This window comes from Podarcis gaigeae (assembly GCF_964106915.1).
Source record: "Podarcis gaigeae genome assembly, chromosome: 16".
In the NCBI taxonomy this organism is placed as follows: domain Eukaryota; kingdom Metazoa; phylum Chordata; class Lepidosauria; order Squamata; family Lacertidae; genus Podarcis; species Podarcis gaigeae.
In genome coordinates this window covers 33,550,087-33,565,950 of record NC_139693.1, presented here as the reverse complement: position 1 = coordinate 33,565,950, position 15,864 = coordinate 33,550,087, and the positions used below count along the sequence as shown (strand labels likewise).

General features: G+C 45.9%; 1 protein-coding gene and 1 long non-coding RNA gene across 5 annotated transcripts; both read left to right on the top strand.

Moving 5' to 3' along the window:
- Window positions 1-2,354: 2,354 nt before the first annotated feature.
- Window positions 2,355-8,366, top strand: PUS1 (pseudouridine synthase 1). Its single transcript, XM_083715451.1, has 6 exons — window positions 2,355-2,614; window positions 3,384-3,623; window positions 4,361-4,498; window positions 4,877-4,979; window positions 6,665-7,362; window positions 7,601-8,366. The coding sequence occupies exons 1-6, from the start codon at window positions 2,522-2,524 to the stop codon at window positions 7,646-7,648; spliced, it is 1,320 nt and encodes a 439-aa protein (XP_083571577.1). The 5' UTR covers window positions 2,355-2,521; the 3' UTR covers window positions 7,649-8,366.
- A 1,787-nt stretch (window positions 8,367-10,153) lies between these two features.
- Window positions 10,154-13,814, top strand: LOC310834281. Of its 4 annotated transcripts, none has more exons than XR_014559127.1 (3): window positions 10,154-10,549; window positions 10,667-10,925; window positions 12,914-13,814. It is a non-coding gene; the product is annotated as an uncharacterized lncRNA (long non-coding RNA). The 4 variants fall into 4 exon arrangements; XR_014559128.1 differs by having other exon boundaries at window positions 10,155-10,549; window positions 10,671-10,925; XR_014559129.1 differs by having other exon boundaries at window positions 10,155-10,566.
- The last annotated feature ends 2,050 nt before the right edge of the window (window positions 13,815-15,864 follow it).

Sequence of the window (15,864 nt, the reverse complement as noted above, 5' to 3'; positions counted from 1 at the left end):
ACTTCTGCCACATAATTTTCAGGTGGAACTCAAATCGGGAGAGAAAAGGGTAAATGCAGCCTGCTCTTTCCATGTGGGTGGCACATTTCGTGGTGCATGCAAGTTTAACGGTGGGCCATAACATTAAAGGCAGACGCGTTGGGGACCTGTCTGGCCTAAGTGGGGAAAGGAACCATCAAATTCGCTCATAAAACCTCTCTGGCATGGGAGCACATGAATTCCAGAGCCATGGGCACATGAATGCTTCACAGTCTGTTGTTTTTCTGCGGAATTCACATTTGGAAATATGCCCAGTCGACTGCAAAGAGCACATACCTGCTTGTTTCCAAAGGAGTGCTAAAATCAATTAACAAGTCCTCAAAGAGGCAGGCCTGTTCCAGTCCCCACCTCAGATAGTCTCAAAGGGTGAGGAAGCCAGTGCAAATTTATCTGCAATTTCAGCAGAAGTTGTGTCTCAAGAGTGCAGCAGCTACCTTTGGGCTGACAAGAATTCTGGCACCTTGGCTGAGTGTCCTGGAGCATGCACAGAAATCCTTGACCTCCAAGGGGGATGGAGCATTCCAAAGACCGCAGGGCAAACGTGTTCCTGAGCATATGCAGAATCCTTTTCCTCTGGTGAGGTGTGGGGAACCTTTAGCCACCCCAGCTCTTGCTAGACTGCAACTCCTCTCAGCTCCAGCAAGCAGGAGTTCAGCAACATCTGGAGGGCCAGAGGTTCCCCACACCTGAGCTAGAGACTGTGCAGGTATCTGTGGATTCTGGAGTCCCAGAATTTGCCTTAGGTATATTTTTCCATGGATGTTAGTGACTTCACCTGCCTGATGCTGCATAGGAGGTGATGACCTAGGATGAGATGGCTGACAGGTACTCATGCTACGGCCTGGCTGACTTGCTTGCACAGTAAACGGGAGACGACTACTCAGTGTGTAATCTGATCACAGTGAAGAACGGTTGCAACTTCCCCAAATCTCTTGCTAAGCAGCAAAACTCTGTATTGCTGTGTCTGCCTGCCGGCATTCACAGCAAAAAGCCATTCGTACTTCTGCCTCTGTTCTGGTCTCTGAATGGAAGCATGGTTCGTATCCCAGTACTGACACCAGTGTGTGTTGACCTTTAGCTGTGGATTCCAGAGTTTTGCAGGAATGGGTAATTTAGCAGCATTTTAAACAGCTCTTGTAAAGTTGGAAAGGACCACAAGGGTCATCTAGTCCTGAAATGCAGGGATCCTTTTGCCCAACATGGCACGGCTTCCACCCTGGGATTAAGAGTCTCATGTTCTACAAACTGAGGCGTATGTTCTGGTTTAAAATAAAAACAAATTCAGCTGATCTTAAGAAAGACCCTCAGCTGTGGATTGTTGGTTGACACTGCAGGGGTGTGTGAGGGACAGTACAGATCCTCCAAGTGTTTCTACTTTCCAGGGACAGTCCTGGATTTACAGAAGCCATTCTGGTTTCTGATTTGATCCTGGAAAGTCCTGCTTTTCCTTAGGATGCGCTTATTTTCATTGGAGAAATGTTGGAGGGTGTGGTATGATGTCCCTGTGGTATGATGTCCCTGTTTTGATCGGAGAAACGTTGTGAGGGAATGGAGTTGTGCGATCCTGGAGCCATGAAGATTGCGTAACTAATTGTCTCCCCATTGTCTTTTTGCCCACAAATCCTATCTTAAGGGCACATTTAAGATTTCCGAAATTAAGTAGTTATCATCACAAAAGAATAGCCAGGCTCTCCAGGTAAATCCATCCACAGGTCTCCTGCTGGCCCCTTCTCTGATGTATGTATGATGTATTGGGGGTGGTCTTGGGCTGTGCCCCTTCTGTGATGTATGTATGGGGGTGGTCTTGAGCACCAGGGCGGGGAATTTCCAAAGTTTCTTCGTATAGGAGTTTGCCCACCATTGTTCTGGGTCCCTCTCCCCCTTTGTGTGTGTGTGTGGGGGGGGGAGCACCCTGCTGCAACAGCTTTAAGAAAGATCAGGCTTACGAGCTGCTTTGCTTTTTAATATTCTCTGCTTGGCCTCTGTTATTTCCTCCTACCGATAGAGAACCTACCAAAGGACTCTAGATGAGCTCGGGGGGACCCCAGAAGCGAAAAGGAGTTGTTCTTTTTCTTGTGACAATATCTCGGGATAGGAGAAACGCCGGAGGGTATCTGAGCAGCGCGCACAACATTTGCCAAGGCTGCGGGGCAGGTCCCGCTCCCCCGCAGCCCCAGCCGCGTCGCTGGGGGGGGGGGGACGAGGCCCGGGAGCGCGCATTCCCCCGCCCGCGCTCCCCCTCCCCGCCAGCTCCGGGCTCCTCCCCTTCGCCAAGCCGGCGTGCTGCTGCGCTCTGCCCCGTTCCGGCCCTCCGCGGCTGCCGTAGTCGGGCCCCGCTCTCCCTTCCCTTCCCTTCGCTCCCACGTGGTTGCCGGGCAGGAGCAGCTGAGTAAGTGGCCGGAGCGGCTCTTGGCGGAGGGGATCCCTTGGGGGAGGAAGGAAGGAAGGAGAGGGAGAGGGACCCCGGCTGCGCCCTGCTCGTATGCCCTTCCTAGCCTGGCTGCGCTCGGGGCGCCTGGCCGCTCATTCCCTCGGGAGACCAGCCGGGTGCTGGCGGCTGAACGGCATGGCTAGCGTAGGTATCGCCTCTTGATCTTGGTCCGGGAAAGCGTCCTTACAATCTGACTTGGATCAGCTGGCGCTTCTTAAGAAAGGAGTTCACTTCAGGGGGCAGGAAACTAGCTCAGGATTGCCGCCTCTTGGAGGGTTTGAGAGAGGGGACCTGGAGATGCCACGGGGGGGGGGGGGGCGGGCGTTCTGCATGATCGTCATCCTTGTTATTATTATTAATTAAATTTCTTTACCGCCCTTCATCCGAAGATCACAGGGCGGTTTACGAAGACACCAAGATTCATACCGTAATAACAAACCCAATCCACGCAGAAAAAAAGATTTAGTACAAAGATAAAGATGCACGCCAGTGGGCTACAGCCTTTCCCTATGCAACGTGGTGTTTCTGTTGTTTTATATTCTGTTCTTTTTAAAAAAGTGTCGTTTTACCGCTTTGTCCACTGAATTGCAGGGATTCTTCTGTTGTTGATGCCCTTACCTGATCTTCAGAGATGTTCATTGTGAGCTGCGCCAAAGTTGCTCGTTTCAGCTCGGTGTATGGCATTGTGTTGAATGATGATGTCTGTATATGTATCTATATGTGAAGCAGAATTAAAACGCCACCAAAACCCCCAGTAGCTCCTTTTGGACTTACTTGCTTGGTTGCCTTAAGAAAATTGTCTTTTGTCAGTTGATTTTGAGTGACCTATTCAATATCTGTGTAAAGAAGGTTTCTGTGGCTGACGTGCCCTTTAAATGAAGGGCTTCATTAGCTTTCGGATGATCTCTTCTAGTGTTTTGCAATGGCCGAGGAGTTGAGAACCGTGGCCAGCAACCAAGCCAAGAGGCTGAAGAGCAGCTGCAGCAACATAGAGGAGGCAGCAGAAGAAGTTGGAAAGCAGGAGGAAAACGGGCATGAAACAAAACGGTTCAAGACCAGTGGGGAGGAGGTGGAGGACGTGGTAAAGAGGTTCCCCAAAAGGAAGGTTGTGATGCTGATGGCATATTCAGGGAAAGGCTATCATGGGATGCAGGTGAGTGGCTCAGGTACCTAAGCTTGGGGAGTGTTTGTGGAGTTACCAGGCTAATTTGTCATTGGCCTTTGTTTAGGCATGTGGGTATGAGATGAGGATGGGGATTGGTGGTCTTGCTGCTGCTGCTGCTCTGTTTTGTACACCTATTTATTTATTTAAAGCAGTGGGGAACCACTGGCCCTCCAGATCTTTTAGGCTGGTGGGAATTGTAGTCCAATGACATTTGGAGGGCCAAAGGCCCCCTGCCCTATGATTCTCACAGGTGAATACCACTGCTTCCCCCTGTGCTATAGGGAGCCTTCACTGCCTTTGTGACAGTAGAATTTGAACATAAGGCTGCAGAGCGGAAGAGAAGCAGGGCCACTTCCATCTCGCCTCCCTTGAGAGACCATGTGCCTTTGGGTCCCCTCTTAGCCACCACTTTTAAGACTTGGTGTCTGAGTTTGCTTTCCTCCCTTCTTCCTCTCCATTACTTTCCCTGCAAGCGCCATGTCTTCTAGATTGCAAATCTGAGCACAGGGACTAGCCCACTACTGCTGTTTGCAAGTTCTTCCTTTTAGCTAAAGGGCAGGCTAAAGAAACCAGACCAGTTACCACGTTAACACCTTTCTTTGATCCATCCCAGGCGCTTGTACCTGGGCTAACTTCCTGATCCTTAGCTCATCGTTTGTAGCAACCAGGCAGCTTCAGCTCTGGCAAGTGAGATGCATTCAATCTTTTCTTCTTTTTCATTCCAGCGCAATGTGGGGAATGCTCAGTTCAAGACGATTGAGGATGACTTGGTGACAGCCCTCATTCGATCAGGCTGCATCCCAGAGAACCACGGTGAAGACATGAAGAAGATGTCTTTCCAGAGATGCGCCCGGACAGACAAGGTGATGCAGTTTTGCGTGTGTGAATGGGAGTTTCAACAGCATGGAGTGTCAGCATTGTGGATTGCAGCCCTGGGGAGCTCCTGCCACACAGTTTAGAAAATACTGAGCTTGATGGGCCAATGGTCTGACTCTGTATAAGGCAGCTACTTATGTTTCTATATGTGGCACCCTAACACATATGTAAGATACATGGTCCCCAGGTTATGGTTCGGCATAGAGACCCTTGCATTCTTCAACTCAGTTCCGTTTTGCTTGCTTTCAGATTATACTAACTTCCCGAATCCATGCTTAGGACCCTCAGCCCATCACTGTCTGATGGAGACTTTTCTGTTTCCTTCCCCACTGTTGATTTTAATCCCTACCTGTTGATCCACGCAGGGTGTATCTGCAGCTGGGCAGATCGTGTCGCTGAAGGTCTGGTTGGTAGATGATATCTTGGAAAAGATAAACCACCATCTTCCTCCTCATATACGAATTCTAGGTAAGGGAGTAAATAACAGGAGCTTTTGGTTGTGGGCCTTGATCTCGGTGATCTCACCTTTCAATCTTTCATAACCAGAGCAATAGGGATGAGCCCTTCTCGCCAGTTTGTAAATGGGTAGGCGAGGTGGGCCTTGGTGCTGAGCGTGCTTTGAGTTAAGCTCTGTGACATCAGAAGACCCTTCCTGTCCCCCAGGTGCAGGAGTAGCCAACCTGGAGCCCTGAAGATGTTGGACTCCAGTGTCTATCAGCCCCAGCCAACATAATCAGTGGTTAGGGATGATGTGAGTTATCATCTAACTACTTGACTGCCTGGCTCTTCTGGATAGACTCCAGAAGGGACCTACAATTAATTAGGAACACCATGTTTCCTTATTGGTATCCACATGAGAACAGGGCATTTTAGAGCTCGTTAGATGACCACAATTCTTGCCAGCTTTCTTAAGAAATGGCTTTAATGAGTTGCGTTTCCAAGTGATGCCCGCTGCAGTCTTGGATGGCCACTATAACTAAGGTCCCTGACACAGACAGACTTCGTATTTGTGGTCAACCACAGGTGAAAGATATCATTCATTATCTGTTAACCTGTCCCTTACATAGGTTTCTGAAACCTTGGTTCTCGGGGACAGCTCAGTTGGTAGAGCATAAAACTCTTAATGTCAGGGTCGTGCATTTGAGCCCTCTGCTGGGCGAACAGTTCCTGCAGGGGGTTGGACTAGATGATCCTTGTGATCTTTTCCAACTCTACAATTTTATGATTCTGTAAAAGCATCATGGCAGAAAGGGTTTGGTTTCTTTTGAGTGACAGTAATATCTTTGTAACGCACAAAGTAACCTTTTCTGCATCGTTTACAAAAAAATATCAGGAACAGGGGGTTCAATAAAATCACTATACATTGTTTCGGTGATTCAGAGGTTTACTCTGAGATAAAAGCCTCTCTTACATCATGGAAGTCCACTTATATTATGTGTGTGTGTGTGTGTGTGTGTGTGTGTGTATGTATTGCATTAATTTATTAATCCTATTGCTGCAAGTTTGTCATGGCCTTTGGCTAGAACAATAAACTTCTGAACTGGCTCCCCATGGCCCTGGAAGGTTAGCAGAGGCAGGGTCTTGGCAAGCACAATTCGTTTCCCCACCAGTACCAATGTTCCCCATGACCTGGGGTGAGTTGGCATTTTTTAAGTAGCCCTTTCACTTAGATGGGAGAAGCTTATGTGCCAGGCCAAAATGATATAATTGCTGATTGTGGAAAGTGAACAGCGCAGCAGCCAAGACAGGCCCCAAGTTGTGCCAGACATGATGCACTTCCTTGTGTGGTCAGTTCCATACACCCCCCCCCCCCACCAATGGAATGTGAATAGTTTTGCCACCTGTACTTTTTGAAGCCTTGGTGTACTGAGAAATTTGAGAGTTCCAAAACTGTCAAGCCAAAACTGTGGACCCCTGAACCTAAAGCAGGTCTGGGGGAGCCTGTGATCCTCCTGATGTAGGGACTCCAGCTCCCATCGTCCTCTGCAAAGATGGACAGTGGTCAAGGCTGATGGGAGCTGAGCTTCAGTGACATTCGGAGGGTTACAAGTTTCCCCCCATCCCAGTGGTGAAGTATCCCGGGTCCATGGTTCACCTGAAACTTGATGGGATTGTACAGATCCTGTTAATAGAACATGTGTGTTTTAATCTAGGACTGAAACGGGTCACAGGAGGATTCAATTCCAAGAACAAATGCGATGCCCGGACATACTCTTACATGCTGCCAACTTTTGCCTTGGCACACAAAGACTGCGACCTTCAGGATGACACGTACCGCCTGAGCACGAAGACGCTGGAGACCGTCAACAGCCTTCTGGCTTGCTACAAGGGGACACACAACTTCCACAACTTCACCTCTCAGAAGGGGCCCAAAGACCCCAGCGCCAAACGCTACATCATGGAAATGTACTGCGAGGAGCCCTTTGTGAGGGAAGGCATGGAGTTCGCCGTGATCAAGGTGAAAGGGCAAAGCTTCATGATGCACCAGATCCGGAAGATGATTGGGCTGGTGATCGCCATCGTGAAGGGCTTCGCTTCCGAGGCCATCATGGAGCGGTGCTGGGGGGAGGAGAAGGTGGACGTCCCCAAAGCCCCGGGGCTGGGCCTGGTTTTGGAGCGGGTTCACTTTGAAAAGTACAATAAACGTTTTGGGAACGATGGGCTCCACGAGGCCCTGGAGTGGGTGGAAGAAGAAGAAAAGATTGCTGCTTTTAAAGAGCAACACATCTACCCCACAATCATAAGCACGGAGAAACAAGAGAAGTCCATGGGGTGCTGGGTGGAGACGCTCTCCAACCACGACTTCAATTCCACTGTCTCGAGGGCACCAGTGGACAACAGGAATTCGAAGGTAACCCAATTGGTGGCCATCACTGCATTCCAAAGTTTAACTATGTGCAGTGTGAAGAAGTGTTTCTTCCATCTGTTGTGAATCTTATAACGTGTAGCTTGGTTGTTTTTACACTATGAGAGTGGGAGGAAAACCTTCCTGGATCCACTTTCTCCACTCATTCCATAATTTTAAAACATGTGTTTATGAATGCCACCGACAGTTGTGACTACTCTGTTTCTTTATCTCCTTTTTCCAGAGTGATGATCCTGAGGGCAGCGATGGATGCGGAGATGACTCGGACTGAACTGAAATCCAGAGGGCAGAAATATAACAGCACGTGGGTTGCCCCCACACTGTTCTGGGAATCTTCTGCTCGATAACCTTGGGGTTGTCTCTCAACTGGTGGTGTTTATCTGCTTGGGTGATGAGCACTGCCCACCAGACCAAGCTGTGGGAGGAGAAGAAAAAGGACCTTTAGAGCAACTTTGTCTACAGTGGGAAATAATGTCAGCTGGAGCCAATAGTGCATTAATTATGCTTTACAAAAGAATTATGTCATTTTTACTATGTCCAATGCACAATAGAAAGTAATTAATAATCGGACTCTTAAGACAATGGAAAGGTTTTTTAAGTACTGTATCATTTCCCCCTCCTTTTTAAAATGAAGGCCAAAGTTTCTTCCTCCTTTCTTTTGGGCTTTTTCTGATTGTACTTCATTCCAGCTCAGCTTGCGGAAGGAGAGACACCCTCTTCCTTTCCTTAGATTGCCATGTCTTTGCCTCTGGTGTCCTAAGAGACAAAATAGTTTCTCTGAACAAAATCTGACTGTGGAATATCAAACTTTTCGCTTTCTCTCCTTTAAAAAACGAGCTACTTGTGTCAGAGGGCTTTAAAAAGAAAAAAATGCCTCTGGTTTTTGTTTTCTTTTTTTAAAATAAAATAAAGACTTCTCGTGGCACAATTAGAAAAGAAAAATCATACCTACGTTTTCTGTGTACGAAATAAAAGAGCTTAAGATTGTGGAAGAGCCATCATCCTATTTTTCCTGTGGCCAGCCAGACTCTTTTGGGAAGTTTGAAAGTAGGACCCGAATGCAACAACACTCTCTCCATTTGTGATTCCTAAAAACTGGTACCCAGCAACACATTGCCTCTGACAAAGAAGGGAGAATATTTCCATGACACGTGTGTGTAATAATAGTAACGATGGGATGCTTTCCTGCCCTGATCCTAGGTCTGCAATCATATAGTCATATAGGTCAGTGACTATGGGGTCATAGTTCTGTGTGGATCTCCCCTTCATGGGCAGAGAGGGGAAGTTGCATCTGGAACGACAGGTGCCTCCATCTTCCTTTACTTCATCAGATGAACACCACATCATCTTTAAAGTGGGGTACACGGTTCTCCTCCCTCCAAGTTAAATTGTTGCAACAATGCTGAGAGACAGTGACTGGCCCAAGGACACAGTGAGCTTTGTGGCTTGAGTGCAGATTTGGACCCTGTTTTCCTAGATCCTAGTTCAGCATCCTAACCGCTACACCGCACAGGCTCTCAGTGGGATCTTGCTTCAATACTGGCAATGGGGCAGCTTCCTCCTTGACACCTGAAGGCAGAAGGCTTTGCACACACTTTGTGACTGTATCATTAACTGCTAAGCTGCACCGGTCATATACACATAGCACTCTCACACAACGTGCACAGACACCCTAAGAAGAATACTGAGAACCAGTGCTCCCCCCAAAAAAAATGTTTAGGGGTACTCTCATTTTCCTACTCATATTGAAATACTGTCCCTCAATGAGACCAAACTTAGATTCACAAAATGTTTAGGGGTATGCGTCCCCCCCCCCCCGAAAAAAACACTGCTGAGAACTGTAGTTTACCCCACAGTGCTACAGTTCCCAGGATTCTTTTGTAAGGTGGGGTGTGTGTGCTTTAAGAATGTGCTTTGCAGGCAGCCAAAATATGTTTTCTCATTTATATGTGCGACTTTCACTTCAGAGGAGGTAGGGATCTGTGTCTGAAAGTGAAGTGTGGTGTCATGGTTTAGGCTAGGTTTGCAGAGGCCCACGTTTAAATTGTTCTTTGGCCAGCGACTCTACTGAATGGTTCGGGGGCGATTGCTATTTCTCAGCCTGGACTTCCTCACTGAGTTGTTGTGGAGGACGGAGTTGATGGTAGTAAAGCGGGGGGTGGGGAGGAATTAATAGTCCACCTTGAAAGTTTGCTTTTCAAAGATTTCCCAACAATAATTTCCTCACAATAATTACAACTCCCTCTCTCTGTGAAATAGCCCTGTCAGTTGTTTTTCATCTGAATATATACTACAGCAGGCATTCAGTTGCTGCCAGGTTTGTTTATTATGCATTAAAGAGATTTATATCCTGCCTTTCCTCATAAGGAGCTCAAGACAACTTATACTGTATAGTTTTTAATAGATTATAAATATCTATATGGTTTCAATTGTATCAATGTTTGATACTTAAAAAAAAAAAGTTTTGTTCTGTGTTTCTAGCAGTTATTTTTTTTGTCTGTAAGCAGCCTTGAGTCTGTCAGGGTTTAAACAAATGTATGTATGTATGTATGTAATAATATGGTTCCTATTTCTTCCCTCACCCATTTTATCCTCACATTTTATCCTCTGCTGGGTAGGCTCAGGCTACACTGACAGAAAGCAGTTGGCTCCAGGTCACCTTAAGCCTCTGCCTTAGCCCAACAGCCTTAACAGCTGCACCTCAGTGGTGTAAAAGCCAGTTCTGAGAGGAGGGGGAATTTAGTGTGTGTGTGGGGGGGTGACGTGTGACGTAATATGACGTCTCAAACGTCATGGTTCATGGCTTCCGATCCGTCATGCATCTTGGGAAAGAGAACGCGCATCGCGTATGACGCTCCTTATTGCGTCCCTGCTGGCTTACCGTACCTTTACTCGCCCGCCCGTCCTGTTATTTGCTGAGCTTGTGATAGGCCGGCTGCTCTAACAGTCACTACCGCTTGCCCAATACCGCGAGAGCTCTCGCGCGGCGCCGGCCAATGGCACCTTGAGCTCGCGCAGCCCCTCCTTCCCGAGCTCGCAATAGTATCTTGTGGAAGGGGAGAGCTTGCGCGCGCACGCCCTCCCCCCTACGGTGTCCTTCAAATGGCATCGCCCACCGTGGATCCCCCGCGGGGCGGTGGCAGGACAGACCAAATGCAATCTTTCGAGAGGGGTGAGCGTGTTTAATGGGTAGGTAGGCTTGGAGCAAGGGCGGGTGAGGTATTTAATGTTAGATACTGAGGTGGTATTAGCATTATTAGCTTAACTGCCTATTCTTTTCCCTCGGCAGGAAGGTGGGGGGGGGGCACACACGACTTCTGCAGTTGGTATGGAGCAGGCTGAAGTTCCACCGGGAGAGTTCCCCCCCAGCCTTGCATTCACTACCCAGAGGACACGAAGTGGCGCAGAAGCGAAGATGTAACCTGCTGTTGGAGGCCCTCTTCTGTCTTAACCAGGATCTCTGTTGGGGCCTTCTGCGTGCAAAGCAGGTGCATTCCCACTGAGCTGCTGTCCTTTCTGCATGGTGCTTTAAAAATGCAATAAGAGAGGTAAAGTGATTAAAGGAAGCCAACAAAACCACATATGTGTGCATGTGATGGTGGCCTCAATATCTTTATTCCTTGCAGCATTCCAGTGTGGTGGTTGTATAAACTAATAGCACTGAATTGTGAATTGCATTTTGTTATGTTTCTGTATACGCTGGAAGCTACCCAGAGGGGCTGGGGCGACCCGGTCACATGGGCAGGGTACAAATAATAAAATTATTGCTATTATGGTAATATAATCTACCAGTAGTGTGGTGGGTAATTAGTCTTGTGCGTCTGTTTTAGCACTTGTTTTCCTCTACCTTACTCCAGAGGCTCTCTGACCAGTAGAGTGCTTTGGCATTGCCTGAGGATATATTGAAATCATGCTCATATCCCTCCCCAGTAGGATGTTTGGTTCCCATTGGGGTCTACAATTTGAGCAAACATTCACCTGATGGTAGGTACTTACAGGACTCTGGGCGCAGGCACGACGCGGCACATGTACAGAATGTATACAGTGGTACCTTGGTTTACAAACTTAATCCATTCCGGAGGTCGGTTCTTACACTGAAGCCGTTCTTAAACTGAGGCGCGCTTTCCCTAATGAGGCCTCCCGCTGCCAGTGCCCTTCCACTGTTCATTGACCGAGGTAAAGTTCGCTAACCGGAACAATACTTCTGGTTTTGCGGAGTTCGTGACCCGAATAGTCCTTTAACAGGACTGTTTGTAGACCGAGGTACCACTGTATTGGCAAATTACGGCGAAGGATTGCAGCTTTACAGCATACCCAACCTCTCTGTGAGCAAAATCAGGGGAAGGGGCATGAGATCTGGGGCTTAGCAAAAAAGTACTCTTTAATAATTATCCCACATCTTTGCAGTTGGTGGTGGTTGCCAGGTTGGCTGACTGCCTTTGAGAGTGTAGCGGGTTGAAAAGTTGATTGGTTTATTTAATGCAGCTTTGTAAGGAAGCCCATGATAGCTGATTAGCTTAAAGCAGGCATAGGCAAACTCGGCCCTCCATATGTTTTTGGGACTACAACTCCCATCATCCCTGACCACTGGTCCTGTTAGCTAGGGATCATGGGAGTTGCAGTCCCAAAACATCTGGAGGGCCAAGTTTGCCTATGCCTGCCTTAAAGGCTAGCAGAACAATCTGCAAAGAGGCTACTGTTGTGTGTTTTCATACTGGCTGCAGAGGAAGGTAACATCCAGCTAAGTCATACTTGGATAAGAATAACCATTTAAATAAATGTGCTTAAATGGGTCTACTCTGAGCATGAGTTACATCGTATACTTCAAGTGTCCCTGATAGTGAAAAAGAGAAGAGGAGCACCAGAGTAGCAGGAAAATTCAGGCACTAATTCTTCATAGAGTATTCCCCAGTATCAACCGTACTGGGTCCTAAGATTGGCAGGGGATGCCCTGATGGTGCTGCTGCAACAGGATGTTGCCCAGCTGGTGTTGACCTATGTCAGGGCCTTTTCGGTGGTGGTTTCCCATTTGTGGAATGCCCTCCCTGGTGAAACGCATCTGTATCCCTCACTATTCACTTTCAGGAGGAATTTAAAGATATTCTTGCTTACCCAGGCACTTGATGACTGAAAGATACTGTTCTTGGCAACCATGAAAATGATTAGCTTCAAGAGTATGTGGTTGTTTTTAGACAACTTTTTAATTTTACTTTTAGTTGAATTTTTTATCACTTTTCTGTGTCCTGCTGCCCTAGGTCCCCTTGGGAGATAAATTTAATAAATGAATACATAAAGTTATATATGTTTATTTTATTTATTAAATATCTATTCTGCCCTTTATTTGAGGATCAAACGGCAGTTTACAATAACCCCACCCCACAAAAATACATACCGTAGTAAAAAAAAGAAACAATACCCCACAGTTTAAAAGGCCATAGATTTATTTATATATGGAGACAAAAAAACGTGGTGTTTTGATTTTCTATTCATATATAGTTAATACTCCTCTGTTGTTTTTTAATTATTATTTCTTTAGGCACTTTGATCACAGCTGCGGTATTCATGCTGATGAGAGATTGTGGCTCCGCATCATGTTCAGCCATAGCAACCCTATTTGTATGTTTGGACTCATTCTGCAGTTAAGCCAAGTTTCCAACACACCTGCTAGAAATGGAACTTCCTGGTGGCATCTAAACTCTGAAGTTTGTGAAAGGAACAAAGCTTTAGTTGAAGGAACCATTAGTGCTGTTCTTGTAATTAGTGCTGTTCAAGCCAAGCAGCTGTAAATAATTTGTATGCATCTAAGGCATTACCTATAGGGATGCGGGTGGCACTGTGATCTAAACCACAGAGCCTAGGGCTTGCTAATCAGAAGGTTGGTGGTTCGAATTCCCGTAACGGGGTGAGCTCCTGTTGTTCAGTCCCAGCTCCTGCCCCCCTAGCAGTTTGAAAGCACGTCAAGTGCAAGTAGATAAATATGTACCGCTCTGGCAGGAAGGTAAACGGCGTTTCCGTGCGCTGCTCTGGTTTGCCAGAAGTGGCTTAGTTGTGCTGGCCACATGACCCAGAAGCTGTCTGCGGACAAACACCAGCTCCCTTGGCCAGTAAAGCAAGATGAGCACCGCAACCCCAGAGTCGCCCGTGACTGGACCTAATTGTCAGGGGTACCTTTCCCTTTCCCTTTAAGGCAATACCTATTAATGTTCATATTTTTCATTCATCCATACTTTATTAGATATTTATTTAGATATAGATACATATATAATTTCTGAACTTTGAAGTCCAAGATGGTGCTTTTTAATTTTTTTAATGCTGTGTCTGATGTAATAAAGTAGATCATTATTTGTTAATTGAATACAGTAATAAAAAGTTTGATAGTTATTCATATTGAATATTATATTAATATATTATTAAATAAAGCATACCTTTGCACAATTCTCCTTGAGTCTTTGATATTTTTCTCATCTCATCCTGTTCATTAATATTATGAATCCATTTCCTGTTTTTGTCTTTATGCCAGGCCTTGATTTAGTTAGTTTTTCTGCTAATATAAAAATGCAAACTTTATTATACCAAGCTTCTAATGATGGATCTTTAAAGTATTTCCAGCATTTTTCAACCAGTAAATACCATGATACCCTGATAAAAACAAGAAGAAGCATTTCCTTATATAGGATGTGGACATTTTGACAATGAAAGATTTGATAATGATACTAATTTTGGAGCCATCTGTATTTCCTTCTTTACAATAAGACTACAGTATTTTTTAAAGATGCCCTGTCAAAACCCATGCACATATTGGCATTCCCAGCATATGTAGGAAATATGCCTCCCATCCCTCCAACAGGTTTTGTGCCCATTGTTCTTTTAAACTTTGGGCTGTTCCCATTGTAAATAAGTTCTGGCATCAAACATTGTAAAGTCAAAAGCATCAATTGGTCAAATCCTGTTAAAAGACCTAATAGCCTGATTCCTGCTATTTTTGTTTGAGATAAAGAAAAGACTGATGTAACTGGGACCAGTTTACTCATATCGTACCCAAGTTGACCTAATTTGGGAGCTGCCCCTTCAAAAAGATCATGTATAGAAACTATGTCCCACATTTGCCACTGGCTTAAGTATTTAATTTTGCTCCTTCAAAAAAAAAAGCAAGTATTTAAATGGAGTAACAGGAAAGAAAATGGAGTTTACTCTGTCAGGAGTTCAGCCTACACTCGAGTAGGACCCCGGCAGAGACACATGCCCGACTGGCATGTTCCCTCCCTCCTGGTCTTTCGTTCGGGAGCTTCAAAAGCTTTCTTCAGCCCGAACATCAAAGCAACCGATGCCAACCAACACAGGCACACTTAGGGATCCGCAGAGTTTGCATATGGCTTGCGTGACAGACCTCAGCAACTCAGCATTTTGGCTAATCTACTTTATTTACATATAAACACACACGGACCACTGCAACATGGCTCCCTCTCTCTAGCATCAGACAGCAAAAAGAAAAAGGACAATAGTTCCACTTCATGGAGCACGACAAACATCCTGCCTTCGCCAGGAATTCTAACATACTCTGCCCCCCTCCCAGGCTATAAGCATGTAACTGAGGGAGGGATTATCTGTAGTTTCTGGATTCCCCCCCCCCCCCCAAATTTGTAAGGTAAACTGCATTGCCCTGTACTTAGTTAAATCCTCCAGGGAGACTCACCAGGTAGCATAATTGTATACTGTACAGTGTTTTTCTTCTGGAAAAAAGTGCTGGAAATACCTATCCTTCAGTACCCCCAGAAGAAAAGCACTGATATACATCTTTAGGTGCCAGACTTTTGGCTCTGAATTCTGTGGCTTCCTTTTGAGTGGCTGGGAAGTTTCAATCTTGCCTCGTTTTTTAAAGGATTGCCTTTCAGATTTTTCTTTGTTTTTCTTCGATGCCGGTTTTGAATTATAATATAATAATGATAAAAAAATATTATTTATACCCCGCCTATCTGGCTGGGTTTCCCCAGCCACTCTGGGTGGCTTTGGGTTATCACAGTAAAAAAGAAAGATGAATAAATCCAATAAATAAAAATAATTGAGAATTTATTATTCTCCCCATTTCTTTTAGTGGATTTATTCATCGGTTTTCAATGTTCTTTCAAGTTGGATGCTTATTATGGATTATTATCTATTGTATTTGATTGAAGTGGTGCACATCGCACTCTTAAAAATTGCTGGCATTTACTGCTTGATTTTACAATCAGGAATTATAGCAGATTTTTTAAAATGGCTATTTAATTTTTTAACCCGAGTCTAAAATTATGCAGAAAACAACCAGTGCGCATGTACCAATTCAGATTCTTTCTCTTCCTCTTTCCCCCTCCCTCCCTCCTTTTCTGTCACACTTTGGCACATGCGCCGTCAGGGCCGTCCCTTTCCCGCGCCTAGAGAACGTACTTTACGTTCACGCTGGGCGGAGCCTCTATTCGCATGCGCATTTCTCCAACCCGAAGCCAACTAGTG

What these genes read in the sequence shown, in the direction of transcription:
- PUS1 (XM_083715451.1), top strand. Translation starts at nt 2,522, where the DNA reads ATGCCCTTCCTAGCCTGGCTGCGCTCGGGGCGCCTGGCCGCTCATTCC. An exon ending in GGCTGAACGGCATGGCTAGC is followed by an intron (nt 2,615 to 3,383) that starts GTAGGTATCGCC and finishes GATCTCTTCTAG; the next exon opens with TGTTTTGCAATGGCCGAGGA. An exon ending in TGGACAACAGGAATTCGAAG is followed by an intron (nt 7,363 to 7,600) that starts GTAACCCAATTG and finishes TCCTTTTTCCAG; the next exon opens with AGTGATGATCCTGAGGGCAG.